The sequence below is a fragment of the Microtus ochrogaster genome, chromosome 7 (assembly GCF_000317375.1).
Source record: "Microtus ochrogaster isolate Prairie Vole_2 chromosome 7, MicOch1.0, whole genome shotgun sequence".
Taxonomy (NCBI): Eukaryota; Metazoa; Chordata; class Mammalia; order Rodentia; family Cricetidae; genus Microtus; species Microtus ochrogaster.
This window is the reverse complement of record NC_022014.1, coordinates 59858388-59875046: the sequence shown is the minus strand read 5'-3', so window position 1 is coordinate 59875046 and position 16659 is coordinate 59858388. Positions and strand designations below refer to the sequence as shown.

The following is a 16659-nucleotide window of genomic DNA, read 5'->3' as shown; positions in this document are numbered from 1 at the left end:
TCTGTAGACCAGGCTGGCCTCAAACTCACAGAGATCCGCCTGCCTCTGCCTCCCGAGAGCTGCGATTAAAGGCGTGCGCCACCACCACCACCGCCCGGCTCACAGGCACATTGGAAATGGGGCTGTGCATGTAAACATGTGCAGTAGGATCTGGGAGGATGAAGTCAGGAACTCTGGTTCTTTTTATTAGAGCCTCCTTTTCTCACCCTTGAGATCCTGTTCTCCTGGTGACTATGACTTTTAGGGGACATTACAGCTTGACATGGTAGCAGTAATCCAGCGACAGACAGACTGGGAACACAACTTGGTGCACTCTGCTTAACTCATAATCTCCTTGCTGTGATTTATTGTTTAGATTCCTCTTGCTCGTCTTGGTCCATTTTCTTCACCTGCTTAGAGTAGTTAAAATTGCAGCTTCGTAGTAAAACATATCAACTAGTTGTGTTATGCGGATGTTTTTTCCACATGTTTGCCTGTTCATCACATGAGTGCTGGGTGCCCTCAGAAGCTGGAAGAGGGTGTCAGGTCCCATAAGACTGGTAAGACAGATGTGAGACACCATGTGGGTGCTGAGACCTAGGTCCTCTTAAATATCAAGACCTCTCCAGCTCTGTCAGCTTCATAGTTTAGCCCTGATCCCCATTCTAGTTTTATTGTTGTTGTTGTTGTTTTGCTTTTTTTAATGCTTTTGAAGAGATGCCTCAGGAGGCAGATTCTGTTATTTAAGTCCTCCATCCCCACACCAGACCAGGTCTCAGCTATGTAGCTCTCTGGCTATCCTGGAACTTTGTCAACCAGGCTGGCCTTGAAAGTGCAGAGATGGACCTGCCCTGCCTCTGCCTTTTCCTCCCCAGTGCTGGGATTAAAGGCTATGTGTGTCACCACACCCAGCTATTTGGCAGTTTTTGGTTTGCTCTTTGGTATTTATAATTTTTTTAAAGATATATTTTAGGTATTTGCGTCCCCCTCGTCCCCCCGTCCCCCCCCCGTGTGTGTTCCCACTACATGCTTTTGGCCTAAATAGGTCAGAAGAAGGCATTAGATCCACTGGAACTGGCATAATGGATGATTATGAGTCTCCATGTGGGTACTGGGAACTGAGCCTGGATCCTCTGTAAGAGCAGCCACTCGTAACTCCTGAGTCACCCCTCCGGTCCCCATTATTAATTTGGGACAGTCTGATTTCATATCCCAGTTCTGACTTGGAACTCACAACAATCTGCCCATCTCAGCCTTCCTACTGCTAGAATTCTAAGTGTGAGCTACCACACCCAGTGTGGAAATGAAATCACACAGGAAGAATTCTCTGGCCAGGGACCACAAGGGAATGAAGAAAAGACACAGGTACAATGAAGCTGGGATTGGGTGAGTTTTTCTAAGTGCTGAAACCTGGAAGGCTCCTCAGCATGCTCATTAGGGACAGCATGGGGAGAGGGGTTACTAGTCTCCATTAGGAGGCATTTGTAGGCCAGCAGTCTCAGGCTGTAAACATGTTCTTTGTACACACTGCTCAGTCTTCATGAACACTCCTGAGCCTGGTCCATATGGGTGATGGCTTTGCCAGTTTCCCGGGGTCTGTTGGCCTTGGAGTCCTTTATAGGCTGAATTCATAATAAAATACATATTCCTTAGGGTTTCCTTTACTCCTTGCCCAGCACTTGAAGGCTGAGGTAGGAGGATCAAGAGTTGAAGGCTAGCCTGGGTACATAATGAAATTCTTTAAAAAGAAAGAAAAAAAGGAAGCTAGGAGTGAAGAAGGCCTTTAATCCTAGTACTTGGGAGGTAGAAGCAGGAATATCAAAAGGAAGGAAAGAAAATATATTATTAGATTAATTGTGTTTTACATTTATTTATTTTGCATAGGATGGAGGGGGTGCAGATGTGCCACAGGTTTATATTAGGGTTAGAGGATGGTTTGCAGCCATCCGTCTGTCCATCCACCATGTAAATTGAAAACTGAACAAGCATCTTTATCTACTGAGCTATCTGGCTGACCCTAGCTATGTTTTAATTGATTTCTTTGCTAGTCTATATGTAATTTGTTGTTGTTTTGCTGCACAGCATTTAAATATTTTGATTGCCTAATGATACTCAAAATGGTAATAATAATAGCTAACATTTAATGGACCTTGACTAGTTTGATGAATGATTTTTTTTTTAAATAAATACTTATTTATTTATTATGTATACAATATTCTGTCTGTGTGTATATCTGTAAGTTAGAAGAGGGCACCAGACCTCATTACAGATGGTTGTGAGCCACCATGTGGTTGCTGGGAATTGAACTCAGGACCTTTGGAAGAGCAGCCAATGCTCTTAAACCACTGAGCCATTTCTCCAGCCCCCTTGATGAATGATTTTAAGCAATATTGATGAAATGTTTTGGGTTTTCTTTTTTGTGCATGCTGGGTAAGTGTTTTCTCTCAGCTCCCTCGCTCCCCCGGCAAGATTTCATTCAGGATGTAGCACAGGCTGCCTTTGAACATTTCATAGGGAAGGAAGGGAGGCATATGCCAGGCATGGTTTGGGATGGGAGACCAAGGCAGGAGGGTTGTGAGTTGAAGGCCAGAGTGGACTGTCTAATGAAACCAGTGTCTTAAATCTTAAAACAAAAAGATGGAATCCTGTATTATGTTTTTTTGTTTGTTTGTTTGTTTTTGTTTTTGGTTTTTTCGAGACAGGGTTTCTCTGTGGCTTTGGAACCTGTCCTGGAACTAGCTCTGTAGACCAGGCTGGTCTTGAACTCACAGAGATCTGCCTGCCTCTGCCTCCCGAGTGCTGGGACTAAAGGCATGCGCCACCATCGCCCGGCTCTGTATTATGTTTTTTTAAGACAGGGTTTCTTTGTGTAGCCTTGACTGTCCTGGAACTCATTCTGTAGACCAGACTGACCTCGAACTTAAAGCTCTGCCTGCCTTTGCCTCCCGAATGCCGGGATTAAAGGCCTGTGCCACCACTGGCCAGTTTAGCATAATGTTTATTTATTTAATTAGGTTTTTCAAGACAAGGTTTCTCTGTACTTCCCCCCCCCCCGAGACAGGGTTTCTCTGTGGTTTTGGAGCCTGTCCTGGAACTAGCTCTGTAGACCAGGCTGGTCTCGAACTCACAGAGATCCACCTGTCTCTGCCTCCCAAGTGCTGGGATTAAAGGCGTGCGCCACCACCGCCTGGCGGACCTAACTCTTGTAGACCAGGCTGGCCTTGAACTCACGGAGATCCTCCTGCCTTTCCCTCCCGTGTGCTGTGATTAAAGGCGTGTGACACCACCTCCTAGCTTGCATAATATTTTAAAAACTCATGTTTTATAGCATGTGCATGTTCTGTCTGAGTATTTCAAGCTTTTCTTATCCATTTAATGAGTCTATAGACATTCGAATTATTTCCATAAATAATTCTCTGTGGGATTTATATGATGCATGTTTGTCTGACATATTTCTTTTGGGTATATATAGCTAGGGGTGGATCTCTGTGAGTTCCAGAACAGCCAGAGAACTACATAGTGAGATCCTGTTTCAACAAAACAAAACAACAACAAAAAGTTGTCACTACTTTTCTAAGTCAGCATACAAAGCAGAGCTTCATTATGGAATTTATAATCATGTGTCATTATGATTTTTTTCCCGATGTTGTAATGTTTCTTGTCCCCCTGCAGATTAAGTTGTAGTGTTTTTGTTTTGTTTTTTGACAGGGTCTCTCTCAGTTAGCCCAAGATAGTTTTCAACTCCTGTTCTCTGTCTTAGTGTGTGGAGTATTGAGAGTGCAGGTACCAGCCACCCCCTTGGCAGTCAGTGTTTTTTTCTGGCACAGTGGGAGTGACTCTAGGTCTCTGTGTCTGGTAGCTAGGCAACCATGCTATTACTGAGATACATCCTTAGCCCTTTGGAAATTTAGCTTATTTTTTTCTTTTCAAGACATAGTTTCTTTGTGTGCCCCCAGCTGTCCTGGAACTCACTCTATAGATCTGTCCTCAAAGTCAGAGATCTGGCTGCCTCTGCCTCCCAAGTGCTGGAATTAAAGGCATGTGATACCACCACATGGCCAGTTTAAATTTTTTAAAAATCACATTTGTTTATATAATATTTGTTGCTAGTTATTTATTTATTGTGTGTGTGGAGATCACAGTACAATCTTAGGAGTTGGTTCTCACCATAAGGGTCCTTGGGGTTGAACTCAGGTGGGTCAGGCTTGCTTGGCAAAGCACTTTTATTCACCTGCCCACGCCTTAGTCCCCTGCAGTTAGCACAATAGTTTGTTTTATGTTTTAACATGTGTATGCATGTTTTGCCTACATGTACATGTAGCCTGGTGCTTGAGGAAGGCAGGGGAGAATGTCCGGTTCCCTGGAACTGGAGTTAAGAGGTGAATGTGAGCTGCCATTTGATGTGGGGAACTGAACCTGGGTCTTCTGCAAGAGCAGAAAGCACTCTTAACCAGTGAGCCATATCTTCACCTACCCTCAGTAGTGGTTATTTTTTTTCCTTTTAAATAAGCTTAGTGGAGCCAAGATGATGTTTAGTTGGTAGAACTGAACTTCATCCTACATTTACAAAGCCCTGAGTTCAATTCCCAGCACTTTTTCCCACCTGTAGGCTTGGGAGGAGTTCCCTCCATCTCTTCAGTACCTGACTCAATCCTCTAGTATGCAAAGGATTCATTTCATTCTTTAGCTCTATGGCAGTGTGATAGTTGTGTAAATGTAAATTCATTAAAATGACCTAAAATTGGACCCCCAGGTCCTCAGAGGCCATAGGTACTTTGCAGGTGATGAGCAGCCGTTTGGGTCATTTGCAGTCATTCATTGCAAGAAGTTTTCTTGGGCTCCCTGCCTCTGTTGGGTCAGTGACAGTTTACCTCACACCTCTTTCCTTGGCCTTTTGTTTGCCCTAATCCTATGCTGCCTGAGTAGCTTTAGTAGTCTGGCTATGAACAGAACAGAGGCTGTTGGCTAAGCATTGTTTATATGAGATGATGGTGTTGTATCTTTTTAAATCTATTTATTTTTATCTTTCTTTCTTTCTTTCTTTCTTTCTTTCTTTCTTTCTTTCTTTCTTTTTTTTTGGATTTTTCGAGACAGGGTTTCTCTGTAGCTTTTTGGTTCCTGTCCTGGAACTAGCTCTTGTAGACCAGACTGGCCTCGAACTCAACAGAGATCCACCTGCCTCTGCCTCCCGAGTGCTGGGATTAAAGGCGTGCGCCACCACCGCCCGGCTTATTTTTATTTCATATATATTGGTGTTTTGCCTGCTTGTATGTCTGCACATATATTTGTGTGAGGGTGTCAGATCCCCTAGAACTGGAGTTACAGACATTTGTGAGTTGTCATGTGGGTGCTGGGAATTGAACCTGGATCCTCTGGGAGAGCAACCAGTGCTCTTAACCTCTGAGCCATCTCTCTAACTTGGTGTTGTATCTCTTTCAGTAAGATTTTGGGGTCATTTTTAGGATACTTACAAAACATTAATGGTTCTTGGTAGTTAGAAAAGAGGGAACCAGTTAGCAATGTTAGAACACCTGACACAAATTTATCAAGTCCCAATAAAATAAAGCTGGAAGTCGCACACATGCCGGCATGTCAACCTCGGACCTCTCCTACCCTGTGTGTTCTAGCTAGGCCTCTGCCTGAGCTCGTCAGACTTGGTGGCAAGTACCTTCACCCACTGAGCTGTCTGGCCAGCCCAAAATAACACATTTCAAAAGTATATTTGCTGTAATTTCAGATATGCATTAGGATGTTGATTCACATTTCCAGGTGATCCTTGGTAACCTTAGGAGTTTGTCTTTTCTCCTTTTCGGCATCTTGTCCATTATGGCATGAATAACTTGAGTTGTGATTCTGCCCTGTCTTGGGCATCCTAACTGTGGAGCCAGGAGCCAGGATCATAAACTGCATGTGGTCCTTGAATGTATGTGAAGACAGGAAGCACTTTTTATCTTTATTAATCATGATTGTATTTGCTATTGCTATTTAGTTGTCTTTTACAAAAGCAATTCTGAGGGAGTCCAAGAGATGGCTCACTACATAAAAGCCTGATCATCTGAGTTAAATTCTTGCCCCCCTCCCCACACACTCGCACTCATTTTCCTGGTGCTGGGGATAGAGCCAGGGGCCTGTGTTTGCTGTGCTGGCACTCTCTCCTGCTGGGTTTAGTTTCTTAGGTCTTGTCATCTTACAGCTCAGGCTGACTTTAAACTCAGGGTCTTCCTGCTTCTGCCTCTGGTACTACAAGCTTGTGCCCACACACCTGGCTTAAGCACCTAAATCTAATAAATACTGACATTTCAGGGTATTTGCTTCAGATCTCTGTTACCTTTAAAGATGATGAAAGTTACAGATTGTTGATCTCTCCTTCTCTCGAGGTAAAAAAGTCCTGTGAGGTTGCCATGTATTATACCCATCCTTATTTTTAGACTTGTGCTAATGTATGTTTGTATATGAGGGTTTTATGCTTTTATATTAGCACGGATGGTCTATTGTATTGGTATTTAACTTTTTTCAGCTTTTAGAAAAATAGAGGCTAGAGAGATGGGTCAAGAGATTAAGAGCACTGGCTGCTCTTCCAGAGGTCCTGAGTTTAATTCCCAGAAACCACATCACAACCATCTATAATGAGATCTGGTGCCCTCTTCTGGTGTGCAGGCATACATGCAGGCAGAACACTGTATACATTTAAAAAATAAAGTTAAAAAAAGAAAAATTGTTAATTAATCATGTTAATAGACCCGACCTGATTTATTTAGTCTCTTGCCCTGCATGCTGGGGATTGGAACACACGACCTCTTTTACATACTATGCACATGCTTGGACCCCTTCCCCAAGCAGCATATTTATTTGAGAAAGGGTCTCACTGTGTAACTCTGATTGGCCTGGGACTCAGAAATCACCTACCTCAGCCTCCCAAGCACTGGGATGAAAGGATGCATCAGCATACCCAGCCTTCATTTAGCGTTTGGAATCTGTGTTGACATTTCATGTTCCTTCATTCACTTCAGTGAATCTCAGTAGGAAAGTTCCAGTTTTTCTTAATGCACATAACACATTCTCTCAGTGTGTGTATGTGTTGTTAAAGTCTGATGATTATATGTCTTCATGTCAGTTTTAACAGATGTTTTAATTATTACTGGAAATCCATTGGATATATATCTGTGTTTTACAACTATTTCAAAGAGGTGTACTGAGTTAGGGCTGGCTGTGGTAGTCATGTAGTGTAGGTTCTGGTTTTTGTTGTTTTTTTTTAAGGTGCACAGAATGAATTTTAGCCTTGTTTTGAGAACATAGAGGGGTTGTAGTTGAACTTCAGTTACTGTACAGTGATTCTAGATGTATTTCTAGATCAGAACTTTCCAATTGACAGTTGTGGTGATAGTAGGGAATGTTTTGTGTGTATTGTCTGAAATGGTAGCCATTACCCAAATGCAGCTCTTACGAACTTGAAATGATAGCTCTTGACAGCATTTTGTCGTAGCTGTCCTAGAACTCATCCAGTAGACCAGGCTGACCTTGAACTCACAGAGATTGACTTGTTCCTACCTACCTAGTGCTGGAACTAAAGGCTTGCCATAACCACTGCCTGGTTTCTTAATCCTCTGTGCTATTTCTCAAAGGCAAGTTCATTGACAGATGAACTCCGGTGGTAGGTTTGACAGTAGAGGAGGAACTTCTGTGTAGCAAAGAGCTAAAATTCAGAAGGTGCAGTTGGGTGTCAGCATAGCTCTGGTGCTGACTGGTCCCTTGGATAAAGCATCTCACCTCCGTGAGCATCTTTAAAAGGCAGTAATAACAGCAACTCTTCATTGAGTGTGAATAATGGGTTAAAAAGTGCCCTGAAAGTACTCTGAAAGTTAACTGCCGCTTTTATATTATTCCTGGCAGGGAGAGCCAGTGAATGGGGCAAGTGGAATGTACTTGCACATAGCCTGCGAGTACTGGCCCCATATTGGATTGAGACGCTGTTCCAGATCTGGTGGTGAGGCCTTGTAAATGCTTGAGTTTGTTTCATAATTTTTGTTTTGGTTTTTATCCTATTTATTTATTTTTGGGTTTTTTTGAGACAAGGTTTCATTGTGTAGCTCTGATTGTCCAGGAACTTGCTTTGTAGACCAGGCTGGCCTAGAACTCACAAAGATCCCCCTGCCTCTGCCTCCCAAGTGCTGAGATTAAAGGCATGCACCACCACTACCTTGTTTTGTTTTGTTTTTTTGAGACAGGGTCTCTCTGTGTAGCCCTGATTGGCCTAGAACTCTGTATGTAGACTAGACTGGCCTCAAGTTCACAGAAACCTGCCTAACTCTGCCTCCTGAGTGCTGGGATTAAAGGCGTGTGCCACCACACCCGGTTTACATCACAGTTTTTAAAAATTACAACATTCAGGTTGAAGAGATGGCTCTTCCAGAGGTCCCGAGTTCAATTTCCAGCAACCACATGGTAGCTCACAACCATCTGTAATGAGATCTGGTGCCCTCTTCTGGCCTGCAGACTTGCCTCAAATTTGAGATTTGCCTGCCTCTACTTCCAGAATGCTTGGATTAAAGGCATACACCATGACTCCCGGCTAGATCTTATTGATTGGAGAGCAGCAGTATGCAAGAAATGCCCTTCCCTCCTTGCTGTCCAGTGCCAGCATCCCCTTTTCAGATGCCACTCAGGGAGCGTCCCACCATACCTAGAATGGTTTCTATGATGTCTACAAGCGGGAAAGACCACACATATTTCTTTCAGAATTAATAAAATTAAAAACTTGGATGGTACTGGAAAATTAACAATGGCTTCTGTATTTAATCCCGGCATGACCTCTGTATCTACCTGATGATAATATTAAGTTGCTCTAGTAGTTAAAAGTCATGATCTGCTCACTATGGGAACTTACAAATGAGACAAGACTATACATTCAGTTATACAGTAAAGGTGTGCACGCCATAACGAGGGTGGGCAGCGTCAGGCACTGCTCAGAAGTTGCAACATAACATTTGAGTGCCATCCTGGAAAATGTTTCTGATTTCTCAAACTTATCAGCAAAGTAAGCAGCAGTAATTTAAAGTGTAAGGTGACTTTTTTATTATTAAAAATGAGAAATTAAGATTGTGACCATGTTGCAAATTTCTAAAACTCAGGCATGTGGAAGACTGCAGCAGGGCCTCCCAGCAGGACACCTGCTGGAGTGATCAGCGCCCCTCTCGGTGCTGTTTCTTTCTTAGTACAGGGACCCGAGTGTCATCCGTCTGCACACTTTCCCTGCTGCGGGCTTTGTCCAAGCTTCAGCTTCCTGCACACACTCTGCTCCAGAGATGCCGCCTTTTACTTTTCTTTCTTAGTTTCCTGCCCTCCGTTCTGCTTATTTCTCAGACTTTAGCTGCACCTCAGAATGAATTGAGCAGAAGGGTAAAATACAGATACCTCTGGGATTGTAGGCACTTGGACTGCATTTGGCAACTTTTTTTCTTTTTTGAGACAGGGTCCTGCACTTTAACCCAGGCTACCTGGGTGATTTTGTTGTATCTTCCACAGTTTTAGGAAGTTTGAAGGCAGCTTTTCAAATGGCAAGGGTGGAACCCTAGCTTCCTAGGTGGAGGTGACATTGTGAGCCTGACACACCACAGATGCCAGCTACATTTATTTTGTTTCGTTGTGAGGCTGGGTCTCTGTCTGTAGCCTAGGCTGTCCTGGAACTCTGTGGAGGCCAGGATGGCCTCAAATTCACAGGGATCTGTCTCTGCTTCCCAAATAAATGCTGGGATTAAAGGCGTGCGTTCCCACGCTGGGTACTCTGTTTTTCCATCCGGCTTCAAGTCTTCCTAGTTCTGAGATTATAGGTGTGTACCACCACTGCATTTGAATCTTTGAATTTAGCATAAACTTTTATTTGCATTTACATAAGCTCACCCTTAGTCATTAGCAGCAACTTTACCTGACTCATTTCCCTTGCTTCTTCCTACCCCTTCCTTTTTTGAGAAAAGGCAGGACTCAAAAGGGCTTCAGCAATCTTCCTACCCAGCCTTCCAAGTGCTTGGGTTACCTGTGAGCTGACACACTCAGCATTTCTTTCTTTGAAAAACAAAACAAAAGTGTATGAGGTCTCTCTCAGAGTATAAAAGTGTTTAAAAAAAAAACCTGTCATCTTTTTCCAATCCCCCCCCCCACTCTCCCCGGAAGTAACTCCTTTTAAAAAGATGCCCCTGACCTTCAGGGCACGCTCGATCCCTCCGTTTATTCCAGTTCTGCTCATTGTTCTGTAGCAAAGGCTATTTCCTCCCATCAACAGTCTAAGGTGAAGGAAGCAGCGTGAGGCCCTGAGTTCCATCCCCAGTACTAACAAAGGGAAAGATGTTATTTTTGATCCTTTTTTTTCTTCTAGTGCTGCCGTTTGCACCTGGTGCCTTTTGCCAGACACACGCTCCATCACCGAGCAACATTTCCAGCTAGTTGATATTTGACTGAACTATTGATAGATATTGAAGTTTAAAAAAAAAAGTACAAATCACAAACTCTGTTGAAAGAAATGTTTTGCCCTCCATTGTGTGTGAGTATATCCATCCATATGTACAATAGATTCAGGAGGCAAAGAGAATTCTTGATTTTCTTCTTTGAAGAAAACTGAACCCAGTCTGGTGTGGTGGTGCACACCTTTAATTCCAGCAGAGGCAGGTGAATCTCTGAGTTCCAGGCCAGCCTGGTCTACATCAAGAGAGACCCTGTAAGTGGGAGTCCCCCGGCTCCCCCGCCCCCTTCCGGGGACGGGGATCCCGCCGGCCTCGCGGGCCGCCGGTGAAATACCACTACTCTCATAAGAAGTCTTTAAAAAAAAAAAAAAAGAGAGACCCTGTCTCCAACATATGAGCTCCTTTAGTGTTAAGCCTGTACTCTAGTGTGTTTACAGAGTTTGTGCTTCCAACTAGACCATGGGGAGTCTTGAGGCCCTCTTGCTTTACTTCTAAAACAAACGGAGTATTTTTATTTGGGCGATTAAAGTATAAATCTACTGTCTCGGTTACCCTATATTCTAAAGAAGCCGAGGGACAAAAACCTAAGGAAGTGTATTTACAGTTTTAGCCAAATGGAGGAGGGGGAGAAATGTGTAGTGCTAGTAGCCCATTCAGAATCTGTAGAGAAAGCCAGGAGACAAAGGCAGGGCAGGATGTAAATGTACCTGTGGGTTGGGGTGATTGTTTTTTCCTGGGTGGGGGAGGGAACTGGGTTCCACACCATCTCCTAAAAGGTTTATTTAAATCTCTTCTGAGTAAAATAGGCTCTTCATTTTGAAAGAGAAAAGAACGGAGTGTGAGAAGGAAGACCCCTCCCCCATGCCCTTGCTGGCAGAGTTCTTTGTCCCTGGGTCCACTCCTTTAATAGGGGCAGAGTAGAAGCTTTTGCTGTCTTGTCTTTGGAATTGGAATTGCTCTTTAAGAAGCAGATTCCTGCCATCCCAAGAATTTTGCAAGTGAAAAAAGTTAATTGTCAAGAGTCATTCTTTCTGGAATATCTTTTCTCCTGTCCTGCCCTTCCCTGCTCTGCTGATTGATACTGCTCTAGACTAGACTTTAGCTTTGGGGACTTGAAGAAAACATTTTTAATTTCCTGTCTAGATATCTACCTGTTGTGTACACCATATGAAGAGCAGAGGAAAACTTGGGAAAGTCCCTCCACGTGAGTCCTGGGAATTGAACTTGGTTTATCAGACTTAAGTGCTTTTACCCTGCCTCAGCGACTTTATATCTTCTTTCTGGTTTTATTATTATTTTTGATATATATTTTTTGATATAAATTATATATTTGATAAATGATTTTATTTATTATTTTATGCATATGAGTGTTTGCATGTATGTATTGCACCATACCTGGTGCCCACAGAGTCCAGGAGAGTGTCAGATCTTTTGGAACTGCAGGTACAGATGGTTGTGAGCTACCACGTAGGAATTGAATTCAGGTCCTCTGGAAGAGCAGTATTGTTCTTAACTGCTGAGCCATCTCTCCAGCTCCTTGAGGGACTTTGTAACAGTTCAGTAAGAGGCTGAGGAACATAGAAAGGCACTCCAGAAGCCATTCTTTTGATTTGCTAACTTACAGGGGAGCAGGTGAGTCCTAAGTCACATGCTGAAGACTGGACAGAACAACTCATCCTGATGCTTGTCTGAATTGTAGCTTTAGTGACACTTGGGTTTCTGTCCTCCTAGTTGTCATCCTCACTAGGTGTGTTGGAGTGGGAGAACTGCCTTAATGTCTGCAACCTCGTCTGGCCAACAGTGACCAGATTTTCTTTCACAGAAAATAATTGGCTCTGTTCTTATCTAAAAAATCTGTTCTCCAGACTCTTGAAGGTTGGGGTGTTACATTGTATACATTAAGGGTCTTTTCTGCTTGTATTCTTTGGTGCTTCCTTTCCTCTAGTACCTTGTACCAGTTACATTTGCAGGAAGAAACCCAGGGAAGCTGTTGGGGAGCAGTTACAAGCAACTCAGTTTCATGTTGATAAAACTTAGTCATACAAAAATGAATTTAATTGATCCCATTAACGTTACTTTTTGAAAATTAGAAACATTAACCATTCCACAGATACCAGAAATTAAGTGTAATTAGAGTAATAGAAACAGTCTAATCGGAGGAGGGGGAGGGAAATGGGAGGCGGGCAGGGAGGAGGCAGAAATCCTTAATAAATAAATAAATTAAAAAAAAAAAGAAACAGTCTAGAACTTGTTCCCTTTTTTGTTTTGATTTTTGTGTTTCTTTGTGGTTTTTTATTTTTGTTTTTGCTCTTTTGAGACAAGGTTTTTCTTTGTAGCCTTGGCTATCCTGGAACTCACTCTTGTAGACCAGGCTGGCCTTAAACTCACAGAGATCCGCCTGCCTCTGCCTCCCGAGTGCTAGGATTAACTAAACCACTGCCTGGTTTAGCAGGTATTTCTTTTTAAGCTTTAATCTAATTTATTATTATATGTATTTGTACACTTTGGAATTTTCATCAGACTCCGTCTGGCAAGTGTCTTCACTCTCTGAGCCTCTCTCGCTTGTACTGTTTATTACAAAGGAGGGTTGACCGTCACACCTCAGGTTTGTTTAAAAGCTTAAATGCTATATGTAAACATTACAGACTAAGTTCTTGGTGTATTTGTGTGTATGTGTGCTAAGTACACAGAATGTGTGTGTATGTATATACCCAGTGTGTATGTGCACACAGAATTTGTGTGTGTGTATAGATAGACAGGCAGACAGATTAGTGTATGGTCTGTGCATGTGTGGAGATGGATGGATTTGTGACCTGTGTGCACTTAATTGGTTGGTTAAAAATTCCAGGCCTTTGTTGTTTTCCCAGCCAAGAAACCTTTCTCCTCTTTGGTGCTGGGACTTTTCTGTGGTTTTCCCTCCTCTTCCCCTGACCTTAGCCTGTACTTCACTAGCTCCCTGCAGGCAGTACTCTGTGTGTGTGTGGGGGGGCACGACGACTAGGAATTTTTTGTTGGTTGTAAGGTGTCTGACTGATTCAATATGAGATCTGCTACACCTGCACTCCCCCCCCCCCAGTGTTGGTCACTTTACATGAAGGTAGCTATTTCTTTCATTTATATTTTGTCAAATTCTTACCAACATATTAAATAAGACCAGTTACTTATTGTTACTTCTGAGGTAATTGAGTATACTTTAAAAATTTTTTACTTCTGCTTTAGAATTGAATAGGAAGTCAGGAGTGGTGACACACACCAGGACAGCCAGGGCTACACTGAGAAACCTGGTTTGTCTTGGTGTGTGTGTGGGGATAAAATAAATTTTAAAAAAAAGTAGATAATCGAATCAAATGGCAGGGCTGGAGAGATGGCTCAGCGGTTGAGAGCAATGCCTGCTCTTCCAAAGGTCCTGAGTTCAATTCCCAGCAACCACATGGTGGCTCACAACCATCTATAATGAGGTCTGGTGCCCTCTCCTGCCCTGCAGGCATACACACAGACAGAACATTGTATACATAATAAATAAATATTAGAATCAAATGGGAAACTTTGGATTTAGACTTTTTTTTTGTAGATTTAACAATCAGAACTAAATCATTGTGTTAGGTATGATGGCTTACACTTGTAATTCCAGCTATAAATGGACTGTATAGCTCTAGCCTAACTACAGAGTAGGTTTGTCATAAAAATTAAGTAACTAAGTCATTGAGCTTTATTTATTATTATTGTTGTTGTTAGAGTTGAAACTGTTTCTCACTGTTTAGACCAGGTTGTCCTGAAACTCACAGAGATTCACCTTCCTCTGCCTCCTGAGTACTGGGGTTAAAGGCAGCATGTGCCCTTCTACTAGGATAGTGGTGTTTTTACTAGGGATGAGCTGGCTGGTGATGGCATACTCCTTTAACTCTGTGAGTTCTAGGACAGCCAGGGCTGTTACACAAAGAAACCCTGTTTCAAAAAACAAAACAAAATAAAAACAAACCAAAGAAAAATTCTGGGGATGAGACCAAAGCCTATACATGGCAAATCCCCTCCCACTGAGCTATAACCTCTGATCTTGGGATTAGTTTAACTTGAGTGTTGCAGAAATCTGGCATATGGTATGTTTGTAGGAGTAAGCTGTCATATTAACCTGTAATGATATCATGTCTTTATTTACAGGTAGGCGAAAACCAAGAGTACATCGGCCTCGCTCTCCAATATTAGAAGAAAAGGACATCCCACCCCTTGAATTTCCGAAGTCCTCTGAGGATTTAATGGTGCCTAACGAGCATATAATGAATGTCATTGCCATTTATGAGGTCGTGCGGAACTTTGGCAATGTTTTAAGGTTGTCCCCTTTTTGCTTTGAGGACTTCTGTGCAGCTCTGGTGAGCCAAGAGCAGTGCACACTCATGGCAGAGATGCATGTGGCACTTCTGAAAGCAGTTCTGCGCGAAGAGGACACATCTAACACCACCTTCGGCCCTGCAGACCTGAAAGACAGTGTGAATTCCACACTGTATTTCATCGATGGCATGACGTGGCCGGAGGTCCTGCGGGTGTACTGTGAGAGCGATAAGGAATACCACCATGTTCTTCCTTACCAGGAGGCAGAGGACTATCCCTACGGACCAGTGGAGAACAAAATCAAAGTTCTGCAGTTTCTAGTCGATCAGTTCCTTACGACCAATATTGCTCGTGAGGAGCTGATGTCTGAAGGGGTGATCCAGTACGACGACCACTGTAGGGTCTGTCACAAACTGGGAGACTTACTGTGCTGTGAGACGTGCTCAGCTGTGTATCATTTAGAATGTGTGAAGCCACCTCTTGAAGAGGTGCCAGAGGATGAGTGGCAGTGTGAAGTCTGTGTAGCACACAAGGTGCCTGGAGTGACTGACTGTGTTGCTGAAGTCCAAAAGAATAAACCGTATGTTCGACATGAACCTATTGGATATGACAGAAGCCGGAGGAAATACTGGTTCTTAAACCGAAGACTCATAATGTGAGTAAACCTGGCCACAATTTTTGTACCTATTTAGAGGGAACGCGTTTTCCTTCATGATCGATATGATAGAGTTGTTGGTCTGCAAAACTTGTAATTTAAAATGAATTGTAGTTAAAGACTTTTAGAGATGAATGAGTATAGGCAATAACATAGTATCTTAAAATTTGGGCATTGAGATGCGTTCATGAGAGCTGCAGACTGCACACCATTCATTTCGGCTTGCACAGAAGGAGACAGTTTCCCTGGTGTAACTCTGAACCTTCCTGCAGCCCTCTGAAAGTTTCACCCTTTACTTGGAGTTAGGACTGCAACTTCCTCTTTAGTGTTCATTCATTCATTATTGGTTGCAGTCCCCCAGGAGATCCTAAAACATGGAGTGTGGGGGTCACAGTCTGAGTCATGTGGTTTCAAGAAACAATTTGGAGTTAGGCCTGTGGGGCAGGAGAATCAAAAATTCAAGGCTTGTTTTGCTCTCCAGAATCCAGTCAGGGCTAGCCTGAGCAATTTAACAAGACCCTGTCTCAAAATAAAAGTAAGAAGAGGCTGAGGATGTAGCTCAGTGGAGAGTGTGTGCCCAGCATTTATGAGGCCTTGTGTTTAGTCCCAGGACCACAGAGGTGAACAGTGCAAAAGAAGCTTCTGGCATCAGGGGGCAGGTCGGGTCATGGAGTGCTTTGTGAGCCTGGCTACACGCCAGGCAGTGTTAAATTCTGGCCTGCATATTGAGTATCCTTAGAAACCTGGTAGAGGGCATGGACCACTTGGCATTTTGAGCTTTTATAGTTTTGAGGCTTTCTTAAGTTCTGAGAATTGGGTCAAAAGGAAACTGGTGAGATGAGGGTGCTGTGTAAAGGGAGAGAGATGCTCTCTGAGACCTGACACTTGATTTATTGTGGGATTGATTGATTGACTTTACTGAAGCTTGTGGAATTGTCAGTCTCTAGTTTGTGTGGGGTGTACAGTGATAGGACTTGTGTGGCTCTGTTGTTACTGTTGAGTATTTGGTTGGTTGGCATTCATCATGGGGGTGGGTCCTGAGGTCCTGACAGTGATGACCTCCTCTCCAGAGAACTGCTGTCCTTGTCCTGAGCCAGCGCTTGATTGAACAGTGGGCTATTTTGTCTTGATTTTTCTTATCTTTTCTCTCCAGTTTTCCCCTTTGAGGTGTGTGCGCGTGTGTGTGTATATGAGAGAGAGAGAGAGAGAGAGAGAGAGAGAGAGAGAGAGAGAGAGAGAGAGAGA

At 43.2% G+C, this 16659-nt stretch overlaps 1 protein-coding gene across 6 annotated transcripts in view; it reads left to right on the top strand.

The window, feature by feature from the left end:
- Bptf (bromodomain PHD finger transcription factor) overlaps positions 1 to 16659 on the top strand; it is a 106288-nt gene that overhangs the window by 8731 nt on the left and 80898 nt on the right. For all 6 annotated transcript variants that reach the window (XM_013347519.2, XM_005350427.3, XM_026780481.1 and 3 more), the window contains exon 2: positions 14592 to 15414. In XM_013347519.2, the coding sequence (XP_013202973.1) occupies positions 14592 to 15414 (823 nt within the window). The remainder of the gene's footprint in view (positions 1 to 14591; positions 15415 to 16659) is intronic.